Source organism: Camellia sinensis, chromosome 13 (assembly GCF_055761805.1).
Source record: "Camellia sinensis isolate YWXY chromosome 13, ASM5576180v1, whole genome shotgun sequence".
Classification (NCBI taxonomy): domain Eukaryota; kingdom Viridiplantae; phylum Streptophyta; class Magnoliopsida; order Ericales; family Theaceae; genus Camellia; species Camellia sinensis.
Genome location: NC_138973.1, coordinates 142306289 through 142319840, shown reverse-complemented (window position 1 = coordinate 142319840; position 13552 = coordinate 142306289). Strand labels below are relative to the sequence as shown.

Here is a 13552-nt window from a genome sequence, read left to right as displayed (position 1 = left end):
CTAAGCAAGGTTAGTTTGAGTTAAACTTGTCCCCTTAAGCTAATGAAACAATTTTAGTGGCTTATTAGTTCCTAGAACAAAATAGAGAAGGATGGAGAAGGACGGAGATAGTTAGAGACAAACGTTCTTTTTTTTGGGTGAATAAGTCATAAATAAAACAGAAGAATAAACAAGATTACAAGGGGCATGCCCCACGCCCTACAAAGCTATACACGAGAGAAGGAAAAGCAAAGCCAAGAAAAGCACGACTGAATAACCAGACGCAAGATGTTCAAACACTACATCAAAGAGAAATAGCTATTGAACATCAGCGGAAGAACTAACTAAAATCAATAATGAAACAAAGTAATAGCTATGAGCCACCCATCCAAAAATGTCAAACGCCAATAATGAAAGTAGCAACCAAAGTAAGCCATCCAGAAATCACCGAAATCTTAATCAGCATAGTCTTGAAGCGTAACCCACACGGAGTGTAACAGTATTCCTAAAGTGAGCTGGAGGAGAAACCCGCAATCTGATGTATGCATCCAGCAAATAGCTATGAGTAACAAAACACAGTCCCTAGTACATCCCACTAGAGTAGGCAAAATAAGTATGTAGTTATAGTAGTAGGTGTAGAACAAAAAGAAAATAAAGGACAGCTTTTGAACATTCTGAATTCTTCTTGAGAGGCGGTAGAGAAAGGTTAGAGAAAAGAAAGAGAAATAGGAAGAAAATCAAAGAGAATTGAACACGTAGAAGATTCAGAAAACCTTAAATGACGTGTTTAAGTTAAACTAATATCATTTATTAAGCTACAATTACTCATAAAATTCTCTTTCTTACAGGCTAAGCATGGTTTTGTTTGAGTTAAACCGGGCCATTTAAGCTAATGAAAGAATTATTGGCCCAAGCTAATTAGTTCGTAGGATAAAATAGAGAAGGATGGAGAAGGCCGGAGAAACTTGGGGAGAAACATTCTTCTTGACAGGTAGATGAGAAGTCGGAGAAAAGAAAAAGGAAAATAGAAAGAAATTCAAAGGGATTTCAAATTCTTCCTTTTGGACTTGAGAATTGAACACTTAGGTGATTTAGAAATCCTTAAACAAGGTTCTTAAGTTAAACTAATATCGTTAAGCTGCAATTGCTCTTAAAATTCTCTTTTTTAGGGGCTAAGCTAGGTTAGTTTGAGCTAAACTTGGCCATTTAAGCTAATCAAACGATTAGTGGCCTAAGCTAATTAGTTCCAAGAACAAGATAGAGAAAGATGCGGAAGGACGGGGAAAGTTATGGAGAAACATTCTTAAGTGGATAGAGCATGTTGTTGCCGCTGACAGGCGTTGATGAGCCGGGTTAATGGAGAAACTAAATAGGGTGCTTAAGTGGATACTAGAGTCAAACATGGCCACTTAAGCTAATGAAATAATTAGTGGCCTAAGCTAATTAGTTCGTAGAACAAAATAGAGAAGGCCGGAGAAAGTTAGACAGAAACATTCTTATTGAGAGCGAAGAGAGAGTTAGAGAAAATAAAGAGAAATAGGAAGAAAGTCAAAGGGCATTCAAATTCATCGTTTTGGACTTGAGAATTGAACACTTACGTGATTTTGAAAACATTAAATGAGGTGCCTGAGCTCAACTAATATCGTTGTGCTACAATTGCTCAGAAAATTCTCTTTCCCAGAGGCTAAGCAAGGTGAGTTTGAGTTAAACTTGGCCACATAAGCTAATGAAAGAATTAGTGGCCTAAGCTAATTAGTTCCAAGAACCAAATGGAAAAGGATGGAGAAGGACGGAGAAAGAGAGAAACATTTTGCTTTAGAGCTAGAAGAGAAAGCTGGAGAAAAGAAAGGGATTTTAGAAAGATAATCAAAGGGCATTCAAATTCATTGTTTTGGACTTGAGAATTGAACACTTCAGCGATTTTGAAAACCTTAAATGAGGTGCCTAAGTTAAACTAATATCGTTATGCTACAATTACTCAGAAAATTCTCTTTCTTAGGTGCTAAGCAAGGTTAATTTGACTTAACACATGGCCACTTAAGCTAATGAAACAATTAGTGGCCTATGCTAATTAGTTCGTAGAATAAAACAGAAAAGATGAGGAAGCACGGAGAAACTTTGGGAGACACGCTAAAGTTAGAGAGAAGAGAGAAATTGAAATGGGTTAGTGAGAGAAGCTCTGACATCTCTCTAGAAAACCTTTGTTTTCTAGGGTTCAATACCTCATTGATTGCCGATGCTCGGAGTTAATGCTTTCCCTCGTAAAACCATTGAGAGTGTTAATGTTTCTATTAGTTCCTTAGATTCACTTACTATGAACGAGAGATCTCCTCTTTTGGATGGTTCTGAGTTAGAGAAACGAAAAGACAAAACAGAATTTAACACCATGGAGGCATCGTTGGCAAAAGCGAGTTCGCATCCTCATAGTGTGACTCTCGAATCCAGAGTCGAGTTAGGAGAAGCAGTGGAGCGTGATTTGGTTATGGAGATACCCAATCCCTCGAACATTGGGGAGATTGAGCAGATCGTTGTGGTAGAATCGTCTCGAGGCCGATCTGAAGGGGTAGATCGAGCTGTGGAAGGTCAGATCGGAGCTGTTGCTAACACTCAGAGTGATACGGATCGATTGGTAAAGCTTAAAGCCCCAATGATCCTTGCAGACGTATCTGCTGGTAGAGATGTTGACCCTTCGACTCCGATCGGGCAGATCTCAAACCCTAGATGGTCCGAAAGTGAGGATATTGAAGGTAATCGTTTTCAATTCCTTCCTGATAGTCTCGATGTTGCTAGAAACAGAGGAGAAGCGAGGAATCATACCACTCTTGGTGAAGCTGAGGGGGGTAGTGCTGTTAATCCTAATCAGTTTGATGGCCGTGGAAGGGGTGGTGGAAACTACCGTGGGGCTCGAGGGGGCAGAGGGGGAAATGGAGGAAGGAGACCAGTGGAAGTAGGGGGCCCTAATCAGCCTATTCCGAGGACGTGGGCTAATGTAACTTCTGCATCGACTCGTTCCAACATCAAGCTCAGGTATATTCCCCCAACCGTTGTTGAAGATAGTGTTGTGGTCAATATGCCTAAGAGATCTGATCCCTTAGAAAAATGGGACTCCTGCCTAGTAGGATATTTCATAGACAAGGGTGTTGGATATAACTACCTTCGTAATAGTGCATTTGGATTGTGGAAAAATAAGGGTCTGAAGGAAGTGTTAACTAATGGGGATGGATTTATGTTCTTTATCTTTGAATCCCCTGAATGCTGTAGGGAGGTGCTTGAGGAGGGGCCGTGGTACATTGGAGGCTATCTTCTAATCCTTAAACAATGGAAAAGGATGATGAAGCTAGCCAAAGAAAAAGCCACTAAGATCCCGGTCTGGGTTAAGCTCTTTTTAATATCCCTTTGGAATACTGGGATCCTGATGGTCTCAGTAGGGTTGCAAGCGCCATTGGCAATCCCCTCTGCATGGATCAGCTTACGGCAAGAGGGACGAGGGTGGCTTTTGCGAGGATTTGTATTGAGATAGAGGCAACCTCTAAATTGCCTACTTATTTTCAGATTCGATGTGATGATGAAGCAGTGTTAATCCGTGCTGAATATCAAGGGCTGCCATCCATTTGCCAACACTGTCAGATCTTTGGCCATGATACTCAGAAATGTGTGTCTAAACAGGTAGCTCACTTAATTTCTCTTCAAAAAAACACTGAGGAAACACTTGAGGGGCAAGAGGAGGGTTGGACTACAGTTAACTCAAAAGGTAAGAGGAAGGTGGGGGACCCGGACCCAGCAGAAAATGTGGAAGCCTCACTTCCACCCCCAGCTCCTGCTATTCCCTCACCAACAGCTCCCCCAGTGGAGAGCTCTATTCCAGCTGTGGGAACTAGTTCATCAGAAGAAGAAATAGGGTTAGGGGGAAATGAAGTGCCAATGTTTCCTGAGAGTCTTCTGGAGGTTACCAAGTTGGTTCTACCGCAAGCTGCAGATCTAATAGACACGTTGATTGCTGATACTGTTCCAGCAAAAATGAGCACCCCAGGTGCGGCTTCTGTCCATAAGTCAGCACAAGCTCAAGGAGGTAAAAACTCTGGCAAAGGTAATAACAGCCAGAGGAAGAAGAAAAAGTAATTGCTATTTCAGTTGGTTGAGGGATGTTGTTTTGTTTTTGTTTCCAATGACTATAAAAATTGCTTCTTGGAATGTTAGAGGGTTGAATGACCCTTCTAAACATAAGGACCTAAAAAAGCTGGTGTTTAATGAAGATATCCATGTCATTGGTGTTTTGGAGACCAAAATTAGACAAACTAATGAAAATAGTATTTTTGAAAAATGTTTTGGCAATTGGTCTTTTTTGTCTAACTCCCAACCAACTGAAACTGGTAGGGTTTGGGTGTGCTGGAATAATGAGATCTGTGATGTTAAAATGTATTCAAAGTCTAGTCAGCACATCTTTTGTGAAATTTTGGTTTTAGCTACTAAAGCAAGCTTCTTTGCTACTTTTGTGTATGCTGATAATAAACATCTTGTGAGGAAAATTTTTTTTGAAAATATGCACCAAATCTCCCGTAGTAAGTCCAATTCCCCTTGTTTATTCCTGGGGGACTTTAATGCCATTAGATACCGTCAGGAAAAAGTGGGGGGTTCTTCTGTTTGGTCCAATGAGAATGAGGAATTCAACTCCTATATTATCTCTTCTGAGCTGACCGACCTCTCTTATGGAGGCTGTCAATTCACTTGGGCTAATAAGAGAGGTGCTGGGGACTACATAGCTACAAAAATTGATAGGGTTCTAGTTAATGAGGTTTGGCTTGATAATTTTCCTGGATCTAGTGCCTCATTTCTTCCATCTGGAATTTCTGATCATTCTCCGGCTGTGGTCAATATCAGTGATTCTATAAAATCATTCAAAAAACCTTTTAAGTATTTTGACTTCTGGTCTAAGCATCCAGAGTTCTTAAATTGTGTGTCTGCCACTTGGGACCAATTTATTAGAGGTGTCCCTATGTTTAGGGTTTGTCAGAAGTTGAAACAGCTTAAACCAGCCCTCAAATTGTTGAACAAGAGAGATTTTAGTGATATCTTCTGTTAGAGTTCAAGTTTCTAAGGCGAATTTGGAATCTGTCCAGATTAAGCTTGACAAAGATCCTTTAAACCTTAACCTTCAGGAGCAAGAGAGGGAGGAGCATAGGAATTACTTGGGCCTTAGCAAGGTGGAGGAGAGAGTCTTGACCTTCAAAAATCTAGGATTCAATGGCTTCAACTGGGTGACAGGAATAGTAGTTTCTTCTTCAGGTCAGTGAGGAATAATATTAACAGAGGTAAAATTTTGAGTGTTGAGTTGAGGGATGGTACTAGGACCACGGATATCAAGGATATTCATGATACATTTGTTCAATACTGCACGGATCTTTTTGGTACCCCCAGCGTGGACCAGTATAATGGCCGTGATAGGATTAGGTCTTTGGTGAATACTAAGGTGTCCTTAACCCAGTCTGCTATGCTTGCCCAGCCTGTCTCTGACTCTGAGATTAAGGATGCCTTTTGGTTCCTTAAAGCTAATAAGGCCCCGGGACCTGATGGTTATTCTGTGGGCTTCTTTAAGAGTTCTTGGGATATTGTGGGTAATGAGGTCACCCTTGCCATAAAATCTTTCTTTGATTCTGGCAAGCTCCTTTCTGAGGTCAACAACACTATTATTGCTCTTATTCCTAAAATCCCTAACCCCATGAAGGTTGGGGATTATAGGCCTATCTCCTGTTGCAACACTATTTACAAGTGTATTGCTAAGATCATTGCCAATAGAATCAAAGTTGTCCTTCCGGATCTCGTTGACCCTGTGCAGTCAGCTTTTGTCCAGGGGAGAAGGATTTCTGACAACATTTTCTTGTCTCAGGAGATAATGAGAGGTTATCATAGGAATTCCAAAATTCCTAAGTGTGCTATGAAAGTGGACATGATGAAAGCTTATGATAATGTGAGATGGGAGTTTATTCTTGATGTCCTTTATGCCTTGGATTTCCCCCCCCATTATGATAACCTGGATTAAGGCTTGTATGACGAGTCCCTCGTTCTCGATCAGCATAAATGGTAGCCTTCATGGGTATTTCAAAGGGGCTAAAGGGCTCCGACAAGGAGATCCGATGACCCCTTATCTGTTTGTTCTGGCTATGGAAATTCTTGCTAGAATTCTAGCTGACAAAGCCAATGATCCTCTATTCAAGTTCCACTGGAGGTGTGATAAAACTAAGATTGTCAATCTTTGCTTTGCTGATGACCTTATGATTTTTGGTAGAGGTGATCCTGCTACTGTTAACCTCATTATGCAAGGCTTAGAGGAGTTCAGAATGTTGTCTGGTCTCACCCCTAGTCCTAGCAAGAGCAATATATACTTCTCGGGGTGTAGTCATGAGCTTAAAGAAGATATTCTTCGTATTGCTAAGTTTTCTGAGGGCACTCTTCCGGTGAAATACTTGGGTGTTCCTTTGATTACTACAAAGCTTAAGGCCACTGATTGTCAAATTCTGATTGAGAGGATCACGAAGAGGATTAAGAGTTGGACCGATAAACTTCTTTCGTATGGGGGTAGAGCTTAACTTATCCAATCCATCCTTTTTTCAATGCAAGTTTATTGGTCTTCGCTCTTTATTCTTCCTAAAAAGGTTATTAGAGAGATTGATAGTCTATTGAGGTCTTTTTTCTGGTCCGGTGTTGAGTTGAAAAAGCACAGTGCTAAGATAGCCTGGGACTATGTGTGTAAGCCTAAAAATGAAGGAGGTTTAGGATTCAAAGATATAGGAGTTTGGAACAGGGCTGCTATTGCTAAGCATGTGTGGTTTTTGTTCTCGGGGGGTGAAGGGTCTATGTGGTGCCAATGGGTTAAGTCCTACTTACTCAAAGGCAATAGTTTTTGGCATGTTAAAATGCCTAGTGACCCCTCATGGGTCTGGAGGAAAATTTTGTCTCTAAGAAAGAATATCTTTCCCCATATTAAGTTCAGGATTGGCAATGGGGAGAAGGTGTTTTTGTGGTTTGATAATTGGCACCCTATTGGATCTTTATGGGATAGATTTGGGCATAGGATTTTGTATGACACGGGCCTTCCTCTTGACTCAAAACTCAGTGCTATTATCTCTAATAATGGTTGGAAGTGGCCTATTGAGAATTCTTGGGAAATTAAGGAATAGATCTCCTTCACTCCCCCTTCATTAATGCCTTGTAGGGATACCCAGGATAAACCTGTTTGGGACTTGACTACTATACGATCCGCGTGGAATTGTTGGAGGGATAAGGGCTCTAAAGTTCCTTGGGCTAATCTAGTTTGGGGGTCCCCCTCCATTTCTAGGGTTAGTTTCGTGTTTTGGTTGGCTATTCATGAGAGATTAAATACGGGGGATAGATTGAAGTTGTTTGGCATTATTCCTAATCCTATTTGCCCCTTATGTCAAGCTCCTGAGGAGAATCACTCCCACTTATTTTTTAGGTGTATGTATTCTTCCAGGATTTGGGGTGCCATTCAGGTCAAATGTAATATTAGTTGGCCCCATTTACCTTGGCAGGAGACTGTGATCTATGCAACTGAGTCTATCAAAGGCAAGTCCTTGCAGTCTGCCATCATAAAACTCTCTTTTCTCTGCACTGTTTATCACATTTGGCTTGAGAGAAATAGGAGGATTTTTAGCAAGGAAAGTAAACCTGTGGATACTGTAATTAACTCTGCAGGTGATCCCTGGTACTTAGATCAATGGAATCTTCCTTCTACAATATTGAAGTTGTCTCAGGCTAACATTGTTGGGAGCAGCTTGAGTGTGGAGAGTGCACCTATATTGAGGGTTGAGTGAAGGTGAGCATATATTGTGGGATTTCTAATGTGGTTTCTCTTTGCAGATTGTTATTATGGTTGCTTGCATTCAAAAGTTGCTGTCTTTCCTATCCTCAGCATTTTCGGTCACTTTCTTGTGTGGGCCGAGTGTAGAGAGCCTATATACATTCTCCCTAAAATGTGGGTTGAGGGATGTGAGACTATATATTTGGTTATCTCTAATTGCTATTATATATTATATTCTTTATATGCAGGTTAAGAAAGCTTTCACATTCAGTTCAGTGACCATTGTGAGTGAGATTGTGAGTAGAGGGCCTAGTGATGTGAGTAGATATAAAGAGTGGAGTGCTGTTATTAGTTGTGGGTTGAGTGATGGGAGGTCTCTCATATTTAGTATGATTTTCCTTCTGCTCTATGATCAAAGTTGTAATATTGGCATTTACCTCTTGTATCTCGCTCAACAGGTTCATATGCTCATGTATTGGTGGTGTGGAGGTGGCTGCAAACTGCGCCCTTCTTGTAATCTGATTTCGGTTGGATGCTGCTTCTCAGCTATGGCTGCAATTGGCGCCGTGATTTGTGGGTTTACAAGTTGCTTTAATATTTGGATGTTCATCAGGCATTTAGAAGAGTGTATGTGTAACGAGGTGATGGCAGCTCTCAGCGCCTTGCTGTGTTACAAGTTACGCTGGTTCTTGGCAGATTCTTTTCGGAATGGGGCTGTTTCGGCGGTTCTTCTTCACTGTTTCGGCAGTTCCAGCCTGCTACATCTCGAACAGTTATACAGAATGGCATGGAGGCATGGTGGCTGTTTGTTGTGTACATTCAGTAGTCTCTTGTTTTGTTTGTTCATTATTTTATTGTGTAATTTCTCCTACCCCTACGGGCTGTGTAGGTGGAATTTAGTGCATTTCGTTAGGTTGTGTTATAGGTATTCTAGCAAATGGTTGGGATGGGTCTGTTTTGATATTCTCATTAGTTTCTCTTGGGGTTTTTATTTTTGTATGATAATGCTACAAGTGCCTAGTCCTATGGGCTGTGAAGGTCGGGTTCTTTGCTGCTGTGCTCTCTTAGCTGGGACGGTCTTGTGTGGGATGCTGGTTTTTTATTTTGTTCACATTGACTTTGTTCATCCCGTTTGGCGTTTCCTCGAGCTTCGGATGTAGTGTCTCTCGGCCTTCTAAGTTTTGTACCGAGGTTAGTGCTGGGTTTTGTTTGTAGGGCCTGGGGTATGCCCCTTGTAATTGTGTAAATCTTTCTGTTTTATTTTATTTCTTATTCACCCAAAAAAAACTTTGGGAGAAACGTTCTTCTTGAGATGTAGAAGAGAAAGTTAGAGAAAAGGAAGAGAAATATAGGAAGAAAATCGAAGAGACATCAAATCCATCCATTTGGACTTGAGAATTGAACACGTAGGAGACTTAGAAAACCTTAAATAGGGTGCTCAAATTAAACTAATATGGTTAAGTTACAATTACTCATAAAATCCTCTTTCTTAGACGATATGCATGGTTAGTTTGAGTTAAACCTGGCCACTTAAGCTAATGAAACAATTATTGGCCAAAGCTAATTAGTTCGTAGGACAAAATCGAGAAGGATGGAGAAAGTTTTGGAGAAACATTCTTCTTGACAGGTAGATGAGAAGTTGGAGAAAAGAAAGAGAAATAGGAAGAAAATCAAAGGGATTTCAAATTCTTCCTTGCGGACTTGCGAATTGAACACGTAGGTGATTTGGAAATCCTTAAATGAGGTTCTTAACTTAAACTAACATCGTTAAACTAAAATTACTTAGAAAATTCTTTTTCTTACAAGCTAAGCAAGGATAGTTTCAGTTAAACCTGGCCGCTTAAGCTAATAAAACAATTAGTGGGCTAAGCTAATTAGTTCGTAGAACAAAACAGAGGAAGACGGAGAAGCATAGAGGGAAACGTTCTTCTTGAGATGTTGAAGAGAAAGTTAGAGAAAAAGAAAGAGAAATAGGAAGAAAATCAAAGAGAATTCAAATTCATCCATTTGGACTCGAGAACTGCACACGTAGGAGATTTAGAAAACCCTAAATAGGGTGCTTAAGTTAAACTAACATAGTTAAGCTACAATTACTCAGAAAATTCTCTTTCTTAGAGGCTAAGCAAGGTTAGTTTGAGTTAAACTTGTCCCCTTAAGCTAATGAAACAATTTTAGTGGCTTATTAGTTCCTAGAACAAAATAGAGAAGGATGGAGAAGGACGGAGATAGTTAGAGACAAACGTTCTTTTTTTTGGGTGAATAAGTCATAAATAAAACAGAAGAATAAACAAGATTACAAGGGGCATGCCCCACGCCCTACAAAGCTATACACGAGAGAAGGAAAAGCAAAGCCAAGAAAAGCACGACTGAATAACCAGACGCAAGATGTTCAAACACTACATCAAAGAGAAATAGCTATTGAACATCAGCGGAAGAACTAACTAAAATCAATAATGAAACAAAGTAATAGCTATGAGCCACCCATCCAAAAATGTCAAACGCCAATAATGAAAGTAGCAACCAAAGTAAGCCATCCAGAAATCACCGAAATCTTAATCAGCATAGTCTTGAAGCGTAACCCACACGGAGTGTAACAGTATTCCTAAAGTGAGCTGGAGGAGAAACCCGCAATCTGATGTATGCATCCAGCAAATAGCTATGAGTAACAAAACACAGTCCCTAGTACATCCCACTAGAGTAGGCAAAATAAGTATGTAGTTATAGTAGTAGGTGTAGAACAAAAAGAAAATAAAGGACAGCTTTTGAACATTCTGAATTCTTCTTGAGAGGCGGTAGAGAAAGGTTAGAGAAAAGAAAGAGAAATAGGAAGAAAATCAAAGAGAATTGAACACGTAGAAGATTTAGAAAACCTTAAATGACGTGTTTAAGTTAAACTAATATCATTTATTAAGCTACAATTACTCATAAAATTCTCTTTCTTACAGGCTAAGCATGGTTTTGTTTGAGTTAAACCGGGCCATTTAAGCTAATGAAAGAATTATTGGCCCAAGCTAATTAGTTCGTAGGATAAAATAGAGAAGGATGGAGAAGGCCGGAGAAACTTGGGGAGAAACATTCTTCTTGACAGGTAGATGAGAAGTCGGAGAAAAGAAAAAGGAAAATAGAAAGAAATTCAAAGGGATTTCAAATTCTTCCTTTTGGACTTGAGAATTGAACACTTAGGTGATTTAGAAATCCTTAAACAAGGTTCTTAAGTTAAACTAATATCGTTAAGCTGCAATTGCTCTTAAAATTCTCTTTTTTAGGGGCTAAGCTAGGTTAGTTTGAGCTAAACTTGGCCATTTAAGCTAATCAAACGATTAGTGGCCTAAGCTAATTAGTTCCAAGAACAAGATAGAGAAAGATACGGAAGGACGGGGAAAGTTATGGAGAAACATTCTTAAGTGGATAGAGCATGTTGTTGCCGCTGACAGGCGTTGATGAGCCGGATTAATGGAGAAACTAAATAGGGTGCTTAAGTGGATACTAGAGTCAAACATGGCCACTTAAGCTAATGAAATAATTAGTGGCCTAAGCTAATTAGTTCGTAGAACAAAATAGAGAAGGCCGGAGAAAGTTAGACAGAAACATTCTTATTGAGAGCGAAGAGAGAGTTAGAGAAAATAAAGAGAAATAGGAAGAAAGTCAAAAGGCATTCAAATTCATCGTTTTGGACTTGAGAATTGAACACTTACGTGATTTTGAAAACATTAAATGAGGTGCCTGAGCTCAACTAATATCGTTGTGCTACAATTGCTCAGAAAATTCTCTTTCCCAGAGGCTAAGCAAGGTGAGTTTGAGTTAAACTTGGCCACATAAGCTAATGAAAGAATTAGTGGCCTAAGCTAATTAGTTCCAAGAACCAAATGGAAAAGGATGGAGAAGGACGGAGAAAGAGAGAAACATTTTGCTTTAGAGCTAGAAGAGAAAGCTGGAGAAAAGAAAGGGATTTTAGAAAGATAATCAAAGGGCATTCAAATTCATTGTTTTGGACTTGAGAATTGAACACTTCAGCGATTTTGAAAACCTTAAATGAGGTGCCTAAGTTAAACTAATATCGTTATGCTACAATTACTCAGAAAATTCTCTTTCTTAGGTGCTAAGCAAGGTTAATTTGACTTAACACATGGCCACTTAAGCTAATGAAACAATTAGTGGCCTATGATAATTAGTTCGTAGAATAAAACAGAAAAGATGAGGAAGCACGGAGAAACTTTGGGAGACACGCTAAAGTTAGAGAGAAGAGAGAAATTGAAATGGGTTAGTGAGAGAAGCTCTGACATCTCTCTAGAAAACCTTTGTTTTCTAGGGTTCAATACCTCATTGATTGCCGATGCTCGGAGTTAATGCTTTCCCTCGTAAAACCATTGAGAGTGTTAATGTTTCTATTAGTTCCTTAGATTCACTTACTATGAACGAGAGATCTCCTCTTTTGGATGGTTCTGAGTTAGAGAAACGAAAAGACAAAACAGAATTTAACACCATGGAGGCATCGTTGGCAAAAGCGAGTTCGCATCCTCATAGTGTGACTCTCGAATCCAGAGTCGAGTTAGGAGAAGCAGTGGAGCGTGATTTGGTTATGGAGATACCCAATCCCTCGAACATTGGGGAGATTGAGCAGATCGTTGTGGTAGAATCGTCTCGAGGACGATCTGAAGGGGTAGATCGAGCTGTGGAAGGTCAGATCGGAGCTGTTGCTAACACTCAGAGTGATACGGATCGATTGGTAAAGCTTAAAGCCCCAATGATCCTTGCAGACGTATCTGCTGGTAGAGATGTTGACCCTTCGACTCCGATCGGGCAGATCTCAAACCCTAGATGGTCCGAAAGTGAGGATATTGAAGGTAATCGTTTTCAATTCCTTCCTGATAGTCTCGATGTTGCTAGAAACAGAGGAGAAGCGAGGAATCATACCACTCTTGGTGAAGCTGAGGGGGGTAGTGCTGTTAATCCTAATCAGTTTGATGGCCGTGGAAGGGGTGGTGGAAACTACCGTGGGGCTCGAGGGGGCAGAGGGGGAAATGGAGGAAGGAGACCAGTGGAAGTAGGGGGCCCTAATCAGCCTATTCCGAGGACGTGGGCTAATGTAACTTCTGCATCGACTCGTTCCAACATCAAGCTCAGGTATATTCCCCCAACCGTTGTTGAAGATAGTGTTGTGGTCAATATGCCTAAGAGATCTGATCCCTTAGAAAAATGGGACTCCTGCCTAGTAGGATATTTCATAGACAAGGGTGTTGGATATAACTACCTTCGTAATAGTGCATTTGGATTGTGGAAAAATAAGGGTCTGAAGGAAGTGTTAACTAATGGGGATGGATTTATGTTCTTTATCTTTGAATCCCCTGAATGCTGTAGGGAGGTGCTTGAGGAGGGGCCGTGGTACATTGGAGGCTATCTTCTAATCCTTAAACAATGGAAAAGGATGATGAAGCTAGCCAAAGAAAAAGCCACTAAGATCCCGGTCTGGGTTAAGCTCTTTTTAATATCCCTTTGGAATACTGGGATCCTGATGGTCTCAGTAGGGTTGCAAGCGCCATTGGCAATCCCCTCTGCATGGATCAGCTTACGGCAAGAGGGACGAGGGTGGCTTTTGCGAGGATTTGTATTGAGATAGAGGCAACCTCTAAATTGCCTACTTATTTTCAGATTCGATGTGATGATGAAGCAGTGTTAATCCGTGCTGAATATCAAGGGCTGCCATCCATTTGCCAACACTGTCAGATCTTTGGCCATGATACTCAGAAATGTGTGTCT

At 40.4% G+C, this 13552-nt stretch overlaps 2 protein-coding genes across 2 annotated transcripts; both read left to right on the top strand.

Moving 5' to 3' along the window:
• The first annotated feature begins 6023 nt into the window (after positions 1–6023).
• Positions 6024–6563, top strand: LOC145805758 (putative mitochondrial protein AtMg01250). Its single transcript, XM_082900954.1, has one exon. It carries the CDS (start codon positions 6024–6026, stop codon positions 6561–6563), a length of 540 nt encoding a protein of 179 aa, XP_082757080.1.
• Positions 6564–6587: 24 nt separating this feature from the next.
• On the top strand, positions 6588–7154 carry LOC145805757 (putative mitochondrial protein AtMg00310). The gene has a single exon (XM_082900953.1). It carries the CDS (start codon positions 6588–6590, stop codon positions 7152–7154), a length of 567 nt encoding a protein of 188 aa, XP_082757079.1.
• The last annotated feature ends 6398 nt before the right edge of the window (positions 7155–13552 follow it).

Excerpts from the sequence above, each read along its gene's own strand:
- LOC145805758 (XM_082900954.1), top strand. The coding sequence starts at position 6,024 with ATGACGAGTCCCTCGTTCTCGATCAGCATAAATGGTAGCCTTCATGGG.
- LOC145805757 (XM_082900953.1), top strand. The coding sequence starts at position 6,588 with ATGCAAGTTTATTGGTCTTCGCTCTTTATTCTTCCTAAAAAGGTTATT.